This window comes from Prionailurus bengalensis, chromosome A3, assembly GCF_016509475.1.
Source record: "Prionailurus bengalensis isolate Pbe53 chromosome A3, Fcat_Pben_1.1_paternal_pri, whole genome shotgun sequence".
Lineage (NCBI taxonomy): Eukaryota > Metazoa > Chordata > Mammalia > Carnivora > Felidae > Prionailurus > Prionailurus bengalensis.
The window spans coordinates 33869731-33888293 of NC_057354.1; the positions used below are offsets into that span (position 1 = coordinate 33869731).

General features: G+C 39.6%; 1 protein-coding gene across 1 annotated transcript in view; it reads right to left on the reverse strand.

Annotated features, from left to right (window-relative positions):
* Positions 1-18563, reverse strand: part of HAO1 (hydroxyacid oxidase 1) — a 46965-nt gene that overhangs the window by 11943 nt on the left and 16459 nt on the right. The window contains exons 3-4 of the mRNA XM_043602864.1: positions 11249-11504; positions 3417-3592 (exon numbers count right to left, since the gene is read on the reverse strand). Of these exons, the coding sequence (XP_043458799.1) occupies positions 3417-3592; positions 11249-11504 (432 nt within the window). The remainder of the gene's footprint in view (positions 1-3416; positions 3593-11248; positions 11505-18563) is intronic.

Here is an 18563-nt window from a genome sequence, read left to right on the forward strand (position 1 = left end):
ATGGTTTACTCAGAAGATAAGATCCTGAGTATCTGGAGAAGCAAAGTAAGAATAATTTATGACCAGATATGAACCCCTTTCATTAACTGCTTATGAAGCCTTGTCCAAAGTTTCACATTTTATTTTAATCCAGAGAGAAAAACAATGTTGCCTTAATAGGAGGGTGAAAATGTTCTGGCTTTGCAAAAAGTTCATGAATTTTTGGTATTTTCATTAATCCTTAACGTTTACTGTTATGGCATTCCACGTATGTTAATTTGCCAGTTAATACATTAATTGATTGACAAATGCAATAGTCAATGGGGAATAGCACTGTTTGCTATCTTCTTGATATATTATTTTTATATTTAATTAAGTACTCAAGATTTACCCTCAAGCCCATGGAGTTTTTGACTCAGGACTCTGCTATCTCATAGGAATTTAGTAACTAAATCCTAGTTGCATGGCAGCAGTTTTGAGCACAATCTAGAAACTCTGAATAGCTTTGAGAGTGTTGTAAAAAAATGTGTATAGGAAAAGAGCTAGTTACAGTTTTGAGAAACAAAAAAGCCACTATGGAAATATCACAGAAGAGTTTAATTTTTTTTTTATTTTTAAAACTACCCTGAAAAGCATTATGCCTTTGCTCATAAAGCCATTTGTTTATTAGCATGAGTTTTGGTGAAGACCAAATCCTGCCTCAAATACATGTTCAGAGTTTGTGTTGAAGTTTTCCAAGGGCAGAGTTTAACCACAGCAAGAGATTACATCTTGCACTTCAATTTGCGTTCATTAAGATGCAATTCTTAAAGTGGTGGTAAGGGGGGGAATTTTCACTGAGATCTTTCCAGCATATGTGAATTCATGCTCCCGCAAACATCATCTATACCTTTTTCATCAAAAGAAAATGAAAGAGGATGGGTGATGCTCAGTCTATCCATGTGACTTCTGGAAGAAGATCTGTGAAACAGAATTGGATTTCCCAGAACTGCCCCCTTCACCCGCCCCCATCAAGAGTGAGCTTTTGCACTACTTGATGCAGTTGTTGTCATGGAGACAATTCTTGTTTGTTAAATAAATGAAACAAATAGTCACAGAGAAACTAGACAATGTAAACTGTACATTTGTAAATAAGCTATTTCCTTTCAAATGCCAAATGCTCCATCTCTCTTTCTCTTCCTTTTTGAGGTCTCTCTAATTATATAGACTCATAGTTTTCACTGAGGATTTTAGCCAATAAACATTTGGGCTATCTACTATGTGTAAAACATTATGAAATATGTGGAAAGAAATGATATGATTCACATGGATGAGAATAAAAGAGAAGTGACGGTGAGGGTGGTGGTCCTAGGTAAGATGACCACAGAAGGAAGTTCTAGAAGCCAGAGTATTTTTCAACATAACACATGATAGTAAAGTCTAATTAAATAGACACACATCATATCCTAGAGGACACAGTTGGAGAAAATGATATATATTGGGAATCCTAAATTGAAAAGCTTGTTTAAAATGTAAATAACCTCATTCTTATATATGTTCTCTATTAGACAAATATGGGACTATACTAAGACTTCATTCTTCTTTGTGTTTTAAGCCCTTTGCCCTGGGCCACACTTGTGATGAGAATGAATTAAATACTTGGAACTACATTAATTTTCTAATTCAATTCCACCTTCTCAGTTTCCTGAGGTCAGCCACAATCATCTCTCGCCCAGGCAACAAGTTTCTTAAGTGTCCCCCTCACCACAATTTTGCCACCTCCATCCATCAGGTCCATGAAACAATGCTGGATTTTTCTAAGATACTAATCTGATGAGGTTGCTTCCCTGATTAAGAATCTCAGTGGTTCTCAAATATGTTTTATAAATTGTTACTCAGAACTGCTTTATTTTGCTATTATTTCAGTCTGAGTCTTTTGATATTGTGGCAAAACTCAAACATTATCTGTCATTCTAAAATGAAACTCCCTAACCTGCTTTTATAAGTGTCCATGCCCTATTTGAAACCCCACCCTAATACCGCATAGATTTCTATCTCAGCACTTGTAACATCTTATTGCCCCCAAATTCTTGTTTTTATGTCTGTCTCCTACAAGAATGGGCTCTCCTCTTGGCCAAAGACCTCAAATTACTATCATTTTTAACTTCAGCACACAATAATCATGATGCATATTTACAAAATGAATGCCTTCGTGAGTGAGTAACTGAATAGATGCATGAATGAATGGGGCAGAACCTTTGGGTTAATATTCTATAGTATCTACAGTTGAATGTAGGTATAGGAAGTAGTGCTAACAATCATGGATGACAACACGTATGCCAGTTAAGTAAGTGAAACTGTTGTTTAAAGATGTCTATAACACTAGGAAGTATTCTTTGAAGTGGAATCCACAGAAATTTTGAACTAGTACAATGATCAACAAGAAAGAATGTAACAATATTTTTGAAAAGCACAAATGAAGATAGGTCTGGATTCAAATGTATTTCCACTATTTAAAAGCTTTGCTGGACCCATTCTTTTACTTTTATTAACTTTATTTCTGCACACTTAAGATTAAATAGATAAAGCCAAGGGCAGGTCTACAGCTTTATAAATAGGGGCCATGTGACTCACATATTCAAGTAAATCTGATGAAAATGTTTTGATTAGAAGTTGTTGAAAAAAAAAAAAGAAGTTGTTGTTGACCCTGAGATAAGTTAATAGAATATCTCATCTCAGAGCCACTTACTTAAACATTCACATTTAAATAATAAGGTTTTGGCAGTTTTCTATATAATTAACTAAAAAAAAAATGTTTTCAAAGGCAGGAAAACATTTCTGTGGGAGAATACATTTATACTTATACTCCAAATTATCCAAGTCATTGGTACTTCCCTGTGGGATTTGAATACATGTGGATACTGGAGAAGCAGTCAGTTTTCTTAATAATCATGGCTTGATATTTGAGGATTTTAATGTTGTAGTCAACCATTCTTCATGTGGGATTCACCACACTCAAAAATCAGTCCTAGCCATTGGTACTTGCAAGGAACAGAGAAAAATAGAAAAGGCTCTTGAAAGAGGTCTGGCTGTCATAATATCATCCTTGGGTTTCTTCTTGGTCTAGAAGCAGCTTGTTGTAGCTTTCAGCCAAAACAATGAACTCAAGACGTTTTGCCTAGACCTTGTCAAGCTCCATGATTTAGTGATGGCTCCAAGATAAGGCAACAGAAACCCAACACTTTAAAAAAGGTTAACTTCTTACTTCATGAGAGACAAGGTCTTCTGTGTATTACCTAAGAATGAGGAAATATTTACTCACAAACATCAATATGGAGAATTGAGAGATGGAATGTCTCCTTAGATATCCACATTAATTTTTCTTGGTTATTTTCTCTTAAAAATATCATGATCATATCTACAAAGAATCATGAGAACAGTATGAGAAAAACACAAACCTCTCAAAATGCCTTTTGCAACGATTGGCAGTGATGTCAGCTCCCTCAGCCATTTAATATCCTCCCAGCTGATGGATGGGTCTATTGCTTTAGATACGTATGTAGCAAGTCCACTATTGTCTCCAAAATTTTCCTTTGGAGAAAATGCTAAATCATTGGTTTCAAAATTTTTCATTCTGAAATAAAGATACATAAAATGAGAATTTCCCAGAGTTAGAGATAATTTTACAAAGACTCATTCAATGAAAAATGAAATGTCAGCCTTTCAAATCAATTAGATGTTCTTCAACCATCTATAGGTTGCTTGCATGCATATTTCCCATGTTTTGAGGTAAGATTCCAGACTAAGTGTGACAAACATTATAGACTCTTTCTCCTGCCCTCCTATTATGTTGTTGGTGGTGATGGTGGACACAGGGAGTGGTGGGAAGTGTTTCCCAGCATGTGGGTTCTCAGCTCTTGCCTTTTCCTCCTCCATTTAGTTGTTTCCTCTGAGGCTGTCTGCCTACCGACTCAAACTTACCAATCTTTCAGACAATCCTGGCAGGGCATGAGCTTTCCAATTACAAAGATCTTCATTTCTTTGCCTGTGGTACGACCACTAATTTATGTGCCAATTTGATTGGGCTAAAGGATACCTAGATAGCTGGTAAAATGTTATTTCTGGGTGTGTCTGTGTGGATGTTTCTGGGTGAGATTAGCACTTAAGTCAGTAGACTGAGCAAAGATGATAACTCTCATCTCATCGATGTGGGTGGGCATCATCCAATCTGTTCAGGTCCTGAATACAACAAAAAAGTGGAAGAAGGACAAATGTGTTCTCTGTGCTTGAGCTGGAACATCCATCATCTCCTACCCTTGGACGTTGAAACATCTGGTTGTCAAGCCTTCAGATTTGGACCAGAACTTACACTATCATCCCCTGATTCTTGGGCCTTTAGATTCACATTGGGACTTAACACCATTGGCTCCCCTGGTTCTCAGGTCTTCTGGTTTGGACTGGAAGTATACCAGTCTATGAGCCTCCAGCTCATAGACAGCAGATTGTGGGACTTTTCAGACTCCATAATGATGTGAGTGGATCCCTCATAGTGTGTGTGTGTGTGTGTGTGTGTGTGTCCGTCCTACTGATTTTGCTTCTCTGGAGAATCTAATACATGTGACTTTCTCCTGCTCCTGAAGCCCTAGTAACCACACACACAGGAGATCTGAAGTGCCAGGAATGTTGGCATATAAATACCCCAGCTCCTTCACCCCTAAGCAGGCTAAACCTGAGACAGGTTCTACATATCCCAGAATTTCCAATCAGGATTGAGCTTCAGTTGCCTACAGTTGGAGTTGTCTTGGTAACAGGACCTTTGTTCCTTGCCTCCTTTCCCTGACACCACTTCCCCGCTCAGTATTCACTTCATCTTCCAAAGAAACTATTTGCATTTAAATCACTGGCTCACAGTCTCCTCCTAGGGGAACCCAAATTGACACACAACCTCACTGAGTTGCTGCCTCTCCCTATGTCTAATTTTATTGAACAATTTAGACCAGGATTTCTCTGACATACTGGTAAGACTCTGCTACTGGCTCATTCTATACCTGAAGTCTTTTCTCTTGGCTTAATATCCTGATATCCTGGCTACAGTTTGGCAGTTCCCTAAACCAGAGACAAAGTTTTTTCTGCCTGTACCTTTGATCATTAACTGGGTAGATGACCATCTGGATATACAATGGCATCACCCCCTGTGACTTAGCTGCCTACAGACCCAAATCCAATTGCAAACTTCATCTCTCCGAAAGGGTATCTTTGAATGATGACAGTGACCTGGATTCACCTTGTTTTTCTGCACATTATAAATTACCTTGCTATTCAATCTCCAATTTGGATAAAATACAGCTGTATATTATTCTCTGGCTTAGTCATAACACTTTCTTTCTTTCTGCTAGTTCTGCCATTGAACATATAAAGAATTTTGGAGCAATGACTCTAACAATTTTTATATAAACCTAAAAGTACATAGGCACACTATTTTTAATTTTTTCAAAACAATCATAAGACTTCTTTTAATACAAACTAGGCTTAATGTTTTTAGTATACTTTCAGCTAAAATAGCTCCTTGTGTGGCTCGAGTGGCATACATTCTCATAAGGACATGAACATTCATATCCCACCTAACTCTATTCAAGCCATTGGCGACATTTTCTCAATAAGGATTGAACAGCTTGTCCTATAGACCATTGACTCAGTTGACCATTAAGGATCATAGAAAATTTCAACTTCATGAGAGTCTTACTGGTACCCATCTATTTGTTGAGATTTGGTTTGGATTTTAGCTGAAATACCTAGCTAGGCATTTCTTTTTATCAAACCATTTAGGGTTGTACATTTTATCACAGCCTTTGGTATTCTGTGCTCATCTTCATTTGAATTAAGCTAAGCTTTTGGTCTATAAACATACCCTTATTATGAAGACCTATTCCAGAATATTACCTAGAAATGGTATCAAGTGATATTAAATTCCGAACTTTTAAATAATATTGTTAATAAGAAAAAGGTTAGGTCTGTCTGTTCCACAGCAAGACCAGGGGGGAAAAGAAGAAAAACATCTGTATGTATATATACTCTGCATAGCACCCCACCCCCATCCCAAACAAGCTACAGTGTTTCAGCAGAGGCGGGGTGGAAGGGTGAAATGGATAGGAAAAAACAGAAACATGGATAAAATTATATAAATAACTGTTGTTATTCTTGGATGGTGAAATGCAGATCAACACTTGAATGAATGTTGCCTTACAGAAATTTCAGTGCACAATGAAGCCTTGTTGTTACTCTAAAACGTTGTTCAAAGCCAGAAGCCAAGAAAAAGTTTTCAGATATCTTGACAGAGACCCACGATGGAGTGTTTTACCAGTGCTTCTGAAGGAAACCTCCGTGAATACTATTTTTATTTGAATTATGACATATACACAAGAAACACTTAAAGTGGCTGCCGATAACCAAAGTGTTCCATTTCTCAAGGAAGGAGAGGAGCAACGTCAAAGTAATAACACAATTACTTGGGACTTAATTCTCCAAATCCCACCCTGTTTAAATGACCCAAAAGCAAAGGAAAGAACTGGCTTTGTAAGAAACTCATTGTGCCTTGAATGCCTGAGAATATTATTTACTGTAAGTACTGATGGTGTGACATTAAAGACAAAGCTTTGTGTCCCCATGGTGGGAAACAAAATATAAAACAATAACCAGTAGAGCCCATGATATCTACACAATATGAAAGGGAGAGAGATTCATAATACATACAGAAATTTGTGCATAGGCCACTAGCTTTTAATGCTGGTTAGGAAAACATTTATATTGAGAACATAACCCTGCTAATTTCTTCCTCATTGTTCTGGGCAGTTAGAAGAAATGTTCAGGGCATGGATTTTAAGTTTGAGCTCAAATTCTTGTTCAATGTCTTAGTAGTCATGTTTCATTGGGTAAATCTCATGTAATCTAGTACATTTTCATTGATGGATTCAACATTACTTACTGAGCACCTGCTATATGTTTTAGATGTTTAGGAGATACCAGTAGGTAAGACAACCAAAAATACCTGGCCACGTAGGGTTGACATTCTAGCAAGGGGAGACAGAAAACAAACAACAAACGTAATCGATAAGTAATTTATGGAGTATTTTAGAACATAAGAGCTATGTAAAATTAAAAAAAAAAGGTAAAGCAGAATAAGAGGGATGTGAGCTGGTAGAGGTTTAACTGAAAGTTTAGATATCATAATCAGACTTGGCCTCGCTGAGAAGGTACCTGGTAGAGGAAATCAGCAGAGCATTGTTATTGTATTTGTTTCCTGTTGCCGCTATAGCAAATGACTGCAAACCTTTAAAATGACACAGATGAGGATTTTATTTTTATTTTTTTTTAATTTTTTTTCAACGTTTTTTATTTATTTTTGGGACAGAGAGAGACAGAGCATGAACGGGGGAGGGGCAGAGAGAGAGGGAGACACAGAATCGGAAACAGGCTCCAGGCTCCGAGCCATCAGCCCAGAGCCTGATGCGGGGCTCGAACTCACGGACCGCGAGATCGTGACCTGGCTGAAGTCGGACGCTTAACTGACTGCGCCACCCAGGCACCCCCAGATGAGGATTTTAAAATAACACAGACTTATTATACTACATTTATGGAGGTCAGAAGTCCAAAATGTATCTCACTGGACTAAACTCAAGGTGTTGATAAGGCCGTTTTCCTTCCAGAGGCCCTAGAGAAAAATCTTTTCCTTTCCTTTTCCAGCTTGTAAACACCTACATGCCCTGACTTCTGATGACACCCTTCCAATTTCTGCTTCTATCATCATATCTCCTCTGACTTTTGACACTCCTGCTTCCCTAAGGACACTTTTAATTACATTAAGCCTACTGGAATAATCTAGGATAATCTTCCCATCTCAAGGTCCTTAACTTAATCACAAGCGCAAAATCCATTTTGCCATGTAACTTAACATATTCACAGGTTCCAGGGATTAGGACATGAATGTCTTTGGGAGGTTATTATTTTGTTTAACACAGTTACATTTTGAATATTTTCCTAACCAAAGAATTTAGAGGCTGTTGGCCCTGTATCAAGTTCTCCTTTGCAAATCTTTCTCTCCCCTTAACACCACCCAGGATTCCCAAACGTACTGTATCTCCATTCTGATTTCTACTGTTTGTTTTTATTTGGGTTTTCCACTAGAAAGACATGTAGATCCATCCTTGATGTCAAAGTGTAAAAGAAGTGAGGAAGTTAGTTGTGCATGGATTTGAGGAAAGACATATAAGATGGAGAGAGGAGTCATTTCTGAGGCTGTAAGGCACCAACCAGCAAGCCTGGCATGTTGAAAGAACAGTAGGCAAGCCCATACAGCTGGGAAGAGTGAATGGAGGTGAGGGTGCCGGGTGATAAGGGAAAAGAGATAACGGGGTCCTGCTCCTGGGAAGCCCTGCAGGCCACTTTTATCATGACAGACCTGGGAAGATAGTGGCAATCTGATCTTCTTCCCTGTGATATGTTCTGGCTGGTGTGATTAATAAGTCCTTTTAGGGCTATAGGGCTATAATCAAATCACCAAAAGAATAGGTGTCATGATTTACCTTGATCTTAGTCAATGGCTGGAAATTTCTTTTCTTTTCTTTCAACTGCCTTGGTGCTACACTAAAGAGCCAAATCTTTACTCAGGGTAAATGAACCATCTCCAGGGGGTAGAGAGAGGAAAAGTCCCCTGCCTCAAAGCCTGAGCAATCAATCTAGTGAACTGGCCCCATTCTTTGTTTCTTCCAAGAGCAGATGAGACTTCCCCTTATTCTCCCTCAGTTTCAGGAAGCTCCATGCCATTCATAATACACACATACATGTGTTTTGCATATAGACCAAGCAGAGACTACCAAACTCCTGAACTCTGGCTGGTCTCAGATGCCAAGAGTCGGGATCCTCCCCCACCCTGTTTACCCTTCCCCCTCTCCTCCCCAGCAGAGGAAGTAGCTAGGGCTGGAAGGAGCCACTGCTTTACAGACTCATTCTTCTCTGGATTTCCTGCCTCCCCCGCCTGCCAAACCTCACTTCTGAAAAGCCCGGCTTCACCTTCTATGAGTCAGGTCAGTTGCGGAAAAAAACCTGATTTCATATCAGGCTGTAACAGATGAGCTTTTTGGTTGTATGTGGCCTCAGGCGGAAGCCTGGGCCTCCCATTAGTGCACTCTGCCTTCGACTGCTGAATGTGAGCTGCTGAGGAGTGGACCAGAGAGTGCTGGCCTGCCCCGAAGCCCAGGAGAACAAACAAGGCCAGTGTGCACTCCAGGGGTCCGGGGCACCAGGCTGTGGGGTGTTTCCTGTGTTCCCTGTAACCTGGATGTGTTGCTCATTATTTGATCATCTTCAGATGGGAGATGTGACAAGCTGGGGAGTCGTGGCCACTCCTGAGCACATGGACAGCTGAAAAGGGCCTTTGTCTCTTGGTCCTTCCAGTCATCTGGGCAGGAGCCCAGGAGCAAAAGACAAGGGGGAGAAAGCAAATCAACCCTCCTGCTCCTGACAGAGTGGCCCTGGCACCGAAGAAGCAAGCGATATCAGCCAGAATTAATTAACAAGTGTATACAGTAGGGTGTATAACACCCTAATGTATTATTTATTATTGTTGTTGTCAGTAGAAGTCGTTGTGAGGGGAGGAGAAAAAGGAATACCAAATTCTCTTTCAAATGGCCAAAGGGAAAATAACGTAGAATGTTTCCTGTCAGAAACCTGAATACCGGGAAACTAATTATTTTAGAAAGTCTAATAAATAAGGTAATCAAAATAGAGAAGTAAGGTGAATACAGATTTCATATTAAGGAAATTTGAAGCCATCTACTTCTGATGGATTTGGCAAGAAGTGGGAATATGTCAGGACTTTTGTTTTTGTTTCTGTTCTCTTAGAAAGACAGAGTGTTTGGGTAACCCAGTGTCTGGGATACACGGAACAGGTTTATTGACAGCTCTGTCAAGGAGAGTACTTTCTCTTTCTGTCATTGGGTTATTGAAGGTACCACATACACAGACAATATCTTAAATCTGCCTAGAAGTAACACAGAGATAGCACCACAGAGTTAATTTACATATCATTCAATGATGGCAAAATTTTATGCATGGTAGTTTATACTCAAATAGATATAGACACAGCAGAGCTACATAATAGTTCTGTGACACTCAGATAAGACTATACATGGACTTACGTGGTGGTTGAGATACATGTTACTCTATACCATATATGGAATTCCTACCTTTTAACAACCTTCTTGTCCTTATATGGAATGCTGATTTGATTTAGAATCTTTTGGATTTGGATCTTTTAGAAGTGTTCACTTCATATACAGACAGAGTAAGCAATGGCCCATTGTAAAATGAGGTCTAGGATCCTGGGAAGGAATCCTTTATCTTTTCACGTACTCTGATGGATGGATGCCTTGAAATCCCATCATCAAAATGTCCTCCATTAAAATGAATATTTTGATTCCTTTTCAGATAGCTTTATCCCTAAAAGCCATCAGTCACATATTGATATGAAAAAACCTAAGAGCAGATTTTGGCGGGAACTAGGGTAAGGAAAAAAACAAAGGGGAAAAAAAAGGCCTCCAGGTTAAAGAGATGAGGGTTCTTTCTCAATAAACTCCAGGAGTTCCTAGCTTTGACACAATATAAATCTAGTCTTAAAATATTACAGGGAAAAGGACAATTCCTTGCTAACAGACAGGCTAAATGACCTGATAAAACCATCACAGTTTAATTTTACATTACTAGATAAATTGGTTTTGCCTAGATGAGTGAGTGAGTGAATGAATGAATGAATCTTGACCCATTGATGAACCACAATGAAAGAGGAACATTGCTGAATAGAGTAGGAGATAGGGAATCAAACATGTGGTTTCTTTTGTCTCCATTCTTTTAGCTATTTAGTCTTAATAGACACGGGAAAAAGCTTTCTTTTTATCTTAATAGACATGGGAAAAAACCTTTGGAGCTGGTACATGACAAAAATGAAGAGAATTAGAAGATCAGTTCAGGGGGCGCCTGGGTGGCGCAGTCAGTTAAGCGTCCGACTTCAGCCAGGTCACGATCTCGTGGTCTGGGAGTTCGAGCCCCGCGTCAGGCTCTGGGCTGATGGCTCAGAGCCTGGAGCCTGTTTCCGATTCTGTGTCTCCCTCTCTCTCTGCCCCTCCCCCGTTCATGCTCTGTCTCTCTCTGTCCCCAAAATAAATAAATGTTGAAAAAAAAATTAAAAAAAAAAAAAAGATCAGTTCAGGAGCCGAGGTGATCAGAGATCCATGGTTACCTGAGTTGAGGTGGCAGCTTGAACCTATTACGCACATCGTCAAAGCGGTTCCCGAGGTAAGGAGTGTCCACTGTCAGAAATATGGCCTTGTAGCCCCTTTGTTCTGCCCGCTGCACTAGCTGCTTGGTGACCTCACGGTCCTTGTAGATGTACAGTTGCAGCCAGCGGAGTGCCTCGGGACTGGCCTCTGCCACTTCTTCAATTGAGGAAGTGGACCAGGAACTCAGCATCATCCCGGTTCCCAGTGACCTGCAGGCTGAGGAAGAAAGAAGATAAAGGCAAGCCCAGCATTCTTCCTCACTCCAAAGCCTTCAGGCTGTGGCTCAAGGGTGTGGAAACATCTACAAGAGCAATTTGGCAATAAGAAGTCAATTCTTTAAATAATTAGAAATATGCTTTCCTTTCTACACTCCGAATTGATCTTGAAGAGAAAAATGAGTCAAATAGCCAAAGATGTACTATGGGTAGGGATGAAAAAATTTGGAACAACCTGAATCTCCAACCTTAGGGGATTGGATACACTGCAGTACATATATAAAATGAAAGGTACACACCCATTAAAGGCAATATGTTTGTGGTGTTTAATTTTGTGTGTCAACTTGGCTAAGTGATGGTTTCCAGAATTTGCTCAAATACATCTGGTTGTTGCTGTGAAGGTATGTTTTAAGGAGACTAACGTTCAAATAGGTAGATTTTAAGTAAGGTAGATTACTCTCCGTAAGGTGAATAGGGATCATCCAATCAATTGAAGGCTTTCCCTGAGGATTCTGTTAGCGGACTGCCTTCAGACCCAAACTGCAACATGAACTCTTCTCTAGGTCTCCAACCTGACAGCTTACCCTTTAGGTTTTAGACTTGCCAGGGTCCACAAATAAATCCCCCTACCTTTGCCTCTCTTTCTATGTACATATTCTGTTTCTATTACAGTTATAAAAGAATAATATTATTTGTGGATACAGAAAGAATTTCAAGATATATTTTTGAAAAGTCTACAAAATGACACATATAATTCCACATTTGTACCAGTGTGATTATTGGTTTATAAACCTAAACAAACTAATTGTTAATGAGAGGTTGGAGAGTTTAATTTTTTTCTTCGTTTTTAACTTTTTAACTTTTATCTTCAAACATTTTGTTAAGGGTGCATTCTCCCGTTTATGTTGTACTTTTTAATATTATAAAATATGTATGCTAGACATCCCAAGTACATAGCAGCTCCCTCACAACCTTTTGAGCAAGATATCAAGAAATGAGCACAGTGAAAGTGAAAAATAAGTAATAAATTAGATAGATTCACCTAACCAATAGTCTTAGAGAACTGGGAAGAACATGGGGGATAAGCTTTTCACCGAAAAAAAGGTAAAAGGCAGTAGAATTGGGGTCATCTTTAGTGGAGGAGAAACTGATACAATGTTTGTATGCCAAATACCAAACATGGCAAGAGACAATATGTCTCTAACCATATGTAAACTAATCATATGACCCTGGGTCATTCAACTTATCTGTGTGCCTGACATATATCAAATGGCAGTAAAAGTAGTTGTCCAAGTGACGCTCCTTGGGTGATGTTGAGATCAAGTGATGTGCTGTTTAAGATACGACTTTGAGAAGCTAAAATGCTTCCGTGCATTTTCAAATCTCCCTTCAGTGTTTGTGAAAACATAGTGTGCAAACATTCCCCCAGAATTTCTAGTTCAGTAGGTCTGAGATGAGGCCTGAGAATTTGCCTTTCCAACCAGTTCCCAAAGGTGCTGATGCTGCCAGTCCCCTGTACCACACTTTGAAATTTAAGTAGTAGCATTATCATTTGGTAGTAAAATTCTAAGTCCACACGGTAATAAAATGGATTTTGTTCTGGACAAATGTTACTTTTCCTATGGTAGGTGCTGTGTTCCTGTGGTTCAGGTGAGAGTTCAGATAAAGAAGACCTAAACTGGAGATTATCTTGTCTGTGGGCAGCTAATTTGTTCCCTCCAAGTGTGCCTTGAGAATTGCTCTCAAGAGGCTCATGACTTGCAAAAATATTGTCACAACCCACATCTTATTAAGTAATAACACATATGCACATCTAGACCATTGTCTGATTTTCATTAAGATTTATAAATATGGAAAATAGCTCCAGGTCATCTACTGCTGTTTGGAAGGAACACCAGGGAATGCTGACTGGGTCAGAATCCCCTCACCATCAATTTATCACAGAGAAAATATGCCCTGAAGAGGATGTGCTCTAAGGTTGCACAGAAATGGAGAGCTGAGTGGGATGAGGACCCAGCATGTCTGACTACTTCTGCAGGGCAATGATCTTTCTAGATAGAATTCTTAGATGCCCAAAAGACTCTCTGGTATCAAGCATAAATAAATGCGTTCTCCCAGTTCTTCAGAGCCATCATCCCCAAAGGGAGTAGGTTTGCCATATCCCTGAAGGATGCTACCATGCCAACAGCTCTGGGAAGGCATGGAAATGGAAACCAGGGTGTAGGGCTTGCCACATACTGCAGTACAGAGTGTAGCTACACAAAGGGGTTCAGCTAAGAGGACCATCAAATGATAGGACACCTTTTTGTAGTGTATACAAAGGCATCATGTCGGTGAGCGGCTCCTCTGTCAATAAAGATCAAGAATCCTCAAAAAGATCTTGAATTCATAAGAAATATCTACAAACACTCCACAAAGACCATTAAAATCGTTAAGCTATCAAATTTGCAAGAGGTGTTGACCTTCACAAACCTTTTGTCTAGTCCCCTTGGGTGGGTATGTCCAGAGAAAGCAAGGCTAGTTCATGCCATCTATTTCCTGAGTCTACTGCTTTGAAACTAATGGTTCCTGAAGCTGTTGGTGCTCAATGTTTATTTTTCAATGATTAAATAATATGGGGCTGGAGTTTTGAGAATCAGGGACCTTTAAACTTCTAAGTTACCAATGTTTCCAGCTGTAGGCATTTAATAAATATTTGGTGATTTTACTTCAGGAGAAAATGCTGGATGCAGAGAGAATTTCAGAGCCTGTGCTGACATACTACGAGTTGAGACTATATATTACTCCCAGGAGAGAACAGGAGCAAAACTTAGAAGGCTTCATGCTCCTTGGAACATATATTACTGCCCACTGTGATCCCCATTCACCTGTGATCATATGCTGTGATAAAAAAAAAAAAAAAGACAATTATGGATGAATTACATCTATGGTTTTCTTTTTTTTTAACTTTTTTTTCAACGTTTTTTATTTTATTTTTGGGACAGAGCGAGACAGAGCATGAACGGGGGAGGGGCAGAGAGAGAGGGAGACACAGAATCGGAAACAGGCTCCAGGCTCTGGGCCATCAGCCCAGAGCCCGATGCGGGGCTCGAACCCACGGACCGTGAGATCGTGACCTGGCTGAAGTCGGACGCTTAACCGACTGCGCCACCCAGGCGCCCCTACATCTGTGGTTTTCAACACAGTTTTGTGTTGAATGAGATAGAGCACCCTGGGATTTTGCAAGGACCATTCAGAGAGACAATCACAACTTTGCCTGTTAAAATATTGAAACACTTCCATTCTAACTGGCAAATAACCATGGCTCTGAAGGAAATGACCCTCCTTCTTGAGTCCCTTCAATGTGGCATCATTCTCTTCTCTCCTCAAGGAATCCCTGGACCCCCACCCTTACAACCCAGAAATTCAAATGTTAATGCCTGGCAGGGCTGCTGGGCATCCAGAATGCTGTTAGGGCACTAGAAACCAGCATCTGAGCATCTCTTCTAATTGGTTAAAGTCTTTCGTTGTACTGGTTGCTAAATGTTTCAAATGTCATTTTTGCCTGATAAATAAAGAAAATACCCTTCTAGCCCACATTGCTCTTTGGGGACAAAAACTACAAGCTTTTTAATTTTATAAATCACTTGGCATAGTCAGACTTTGTTATAAAATTCTAATTAAAGTTATCCTAGTCCAGTGCATAAATGTTTTCGAAGCCCGCTTTCACTCCATATTAATTTTCTGCAATGAAACTCTGACCTGCTCTCAAAAGCAGCAACTGTTAGATTTCATTTTACAAGGGACAGTGGTTCACTTGCATGGAGCTGTGTGTCCAGGTTGCGGTGTAGCAACAGAAGACTCCAGCGTATGTTGCATTTTCATAACTCCTAGCAAAATGGAGATCACATCTGAGGTGGTAAAGACAAGGCCTGGCCCTTGCCCAAGATGAAAGTCCCTAATGTTGATCCAAGTCTAAAAATCTTGGCTTTCATTATAGCCAGCATATCCTAGAGATACAATATCCAGGAGGATACACAATCAAGTAAACACTGATCCCATATGACATCCCACGACTCTGTTTCCTTACTTTCACTCACTCCCTCTTTTATCATCCCTAAGATATATTTTCAAGAATAAAAACCTAAACCTTTAATCCTCTAGATGTATTCGTATTTTAATTTTTTCCTCTTCTTTATTTAGAGACAGCAGTAATACATTATGCCATTGTTATAAAAAATGCATATGAGGGGTCCCTGGGTGGCTCAGTCTGTTAAGCGGCCAACTTCGGCTCAGGTCATGATCTCGCGGTCTGTGAGTTCGAGCCCCGCGTCGGGCTCTGTGCTGACAGCTCAGAGCCTGGTGCCTGTTTCAGATTCTGTGTCTCCCTCTTTCTGACCCTCCCCCGTTCATGCTCTGTCTCTCTCTGTCTCAAAAATAAATAAACATTAAAAAAAATTTTTTTAAATGCATATGAGATACACACACACATATCACTAAAAGAGACATTAGTAAGGTTGTAGACATTAAAGCATCAAAGATAGGGGCACTTGAGTAGCTCAGTCGGTTAAGTGTCCAACTATGGATCAGGTCATGATCCTCCAGTTTGTGGGTTCGAGCCCCATGTCAGGCTCTGTGCTGACAACATGGAACCTGGAGCCCACTACAAGTTTTGGGTCTCCTCTGTCTCTCTGTCTCTTTGTCTCTGTCTCTGTCTCTCTCTCTGCCTCTTCCCCACTCATGCTCTGTCTCTCTCTTTCTCTCTCTCTCTCAAAATAAACATTTAAAAAATTATAAAGCATTGAAGATAAAGCCCTGGAAATGACCTAGGTAATAATATGTATTTCTTGAAAAAACAACAAGCTATAATGGATTGAGAGTCAGAAAGCCTGGGCTACTGTCCCAGGCTGGCCATCCATGAGGCACACTTCATCTGCAAAATATCTGTAACCACAGCTGCTATGTTGTCTGCTTCATAACACTGCTAGACAGTCAACACTGAGGCAAGGTTTGTGAACATTTTCTGTGTAAACTCTGAAGCCATGCAATTTTAAAGGGTTAAGTGAGAGAATGTCTAACACTACATAGGAAAAGAAGTCCTAGGTAGCCTTATAAACTCAGAATGTTGACAAGGACCTGGATTTCTTATCATTACTCATCATCTTCTCTACACCCAGCTTTTCCCAGCATTGGTTTTGATGATCAAGACACCCATTCCTCTTTGCAAAGAGAGTGTCAAAGAGAGTCCCTTAAACAAGAAAGCTCTCAAAGGAGAGAGGAATCTTTTCCAGGCCAAGGAACTCCATGATAGGGCTGATATAAGAAGAGAATATCAAAGCAGATAATTCCTACATTCCCAGGGTGTACATTCCTTTGAAAAGCCAGGGACAAGACAACAGAAAATAATATGAGAGATGCAACAAAAACACGACTTTCCCCACTCCCCACCTCTATCCCTTATCTGTCTACAGATTTCTGAGGACAGTCTGCAGAGTAGATCTGAGAGGCTGTCAGCATTTCCTTAGTAAGACAACAACAGCAATACCAGAAGAAATTCTCACTATATTTTTTTATTTGCTTTATTTGCAATAAAACCATAAGTATAATAATATGGAAATAAATGCATTTAATATCATTGTTTACTATCACCCACAATCCCGTCCCTCCCACACTGGCTATGGGCCAGTGAAAAACATTTGTGCATTCTGGTTAACAGAATAAAAGTTATCCTAGAACCCACCCACAACAAATTTCTTATTAGAGTGAAATCACATGCTCTAGTCTGGGGAAATGCTACAAGGGTCTTCAATAATCTGGTATAAGATTTGACCTTAGTCAAATGTAGTTCTGCCTCCCCAAACTGCCATTCAGTAGATCTAACTCAATTTCCTACACTATGGAACCTATAATCAACCACTGAGGTTTATTTACATCAACTCATCTTAGATATCAATGCAACCACTTCTGGAGTTGATACAAACCCTAAGCTCCAATGTACAGTGATTTAATTGGGCTAGAACAAGTAAGTAGCTTTGCAAAGTGGCATGAACTGGCAGAATCCCCTGTATGGCTAAGAAATGCAATTGTGCTTGTACATCTTGGCAGTGTTTTGCTTTCCGTCAAGCAAGCCTTAATAAAAGTGTTCATTTCTTATCTAGGAAATCTGGATGTAAAGTAGAGAAGACAGGAAGCCTTCTGTGGACTTAAATTTTAGGGGACACTAAGCCTACCTGTCCAAATTCTTTAATCCAAAACCACTTTGTACACATTCCTCTCCTTGGTTTTGAGTCACCCTGATATCAACAGGCTTTCAGAAGATCTTATAGGGTCTTCAGGTGGGAATGATATTCATGCTACATCCAACACTGTTTCATCTTTGAGGATTTAAACTACATCATTGGCTGGGAGCCACCAAAGACTTTCATTCTAGGCTCTTTCCAGTGCTTCTCAAGCTCAGATATACATAGAAATCATGTGATGATGTTCATAAAATTCAGATTCTGGTTTAGTAGTTCTGGCGTGGGATATGAAATCTAACATTTCTAACAAGCTCCTGAGTGATGCTAATGCTTTTGTTTTGTGGACTATACTTTTAGAACAATGAGGTGGATATTTTCTTTCTCAAGGACTCATTCAAGTTAGTTGGATATAACTGATGGCATAAGTAAAGCTAGGACTTACAGCAAACTGACCAGTGGTGGTAGGGTGGGTAGTGTCTGGCTCCCAGCTTGCCAGTTGCCAGAAACATCTTGCCAATGAATCTGTCTGTCTTCTGCATTGTTGTCCCTTTGAGGAGGGCACAGGTAAAACTGCCACATTTTCTTATTTCTTATGCATTCATCCCTTACTAGTTTTAAAGTCAAGGAATAAATTGCATTATACCAACAGCCTCTTGGCACATTTAACCATTACTATATATATATATATATATATATATACACACACACACACACACACACACACCATATATATATATATATACACACACACACACACACACACACACCATATATATATATACCATATATATACTATATATCATATACCATATACCATATATACCATATATATATATATACCA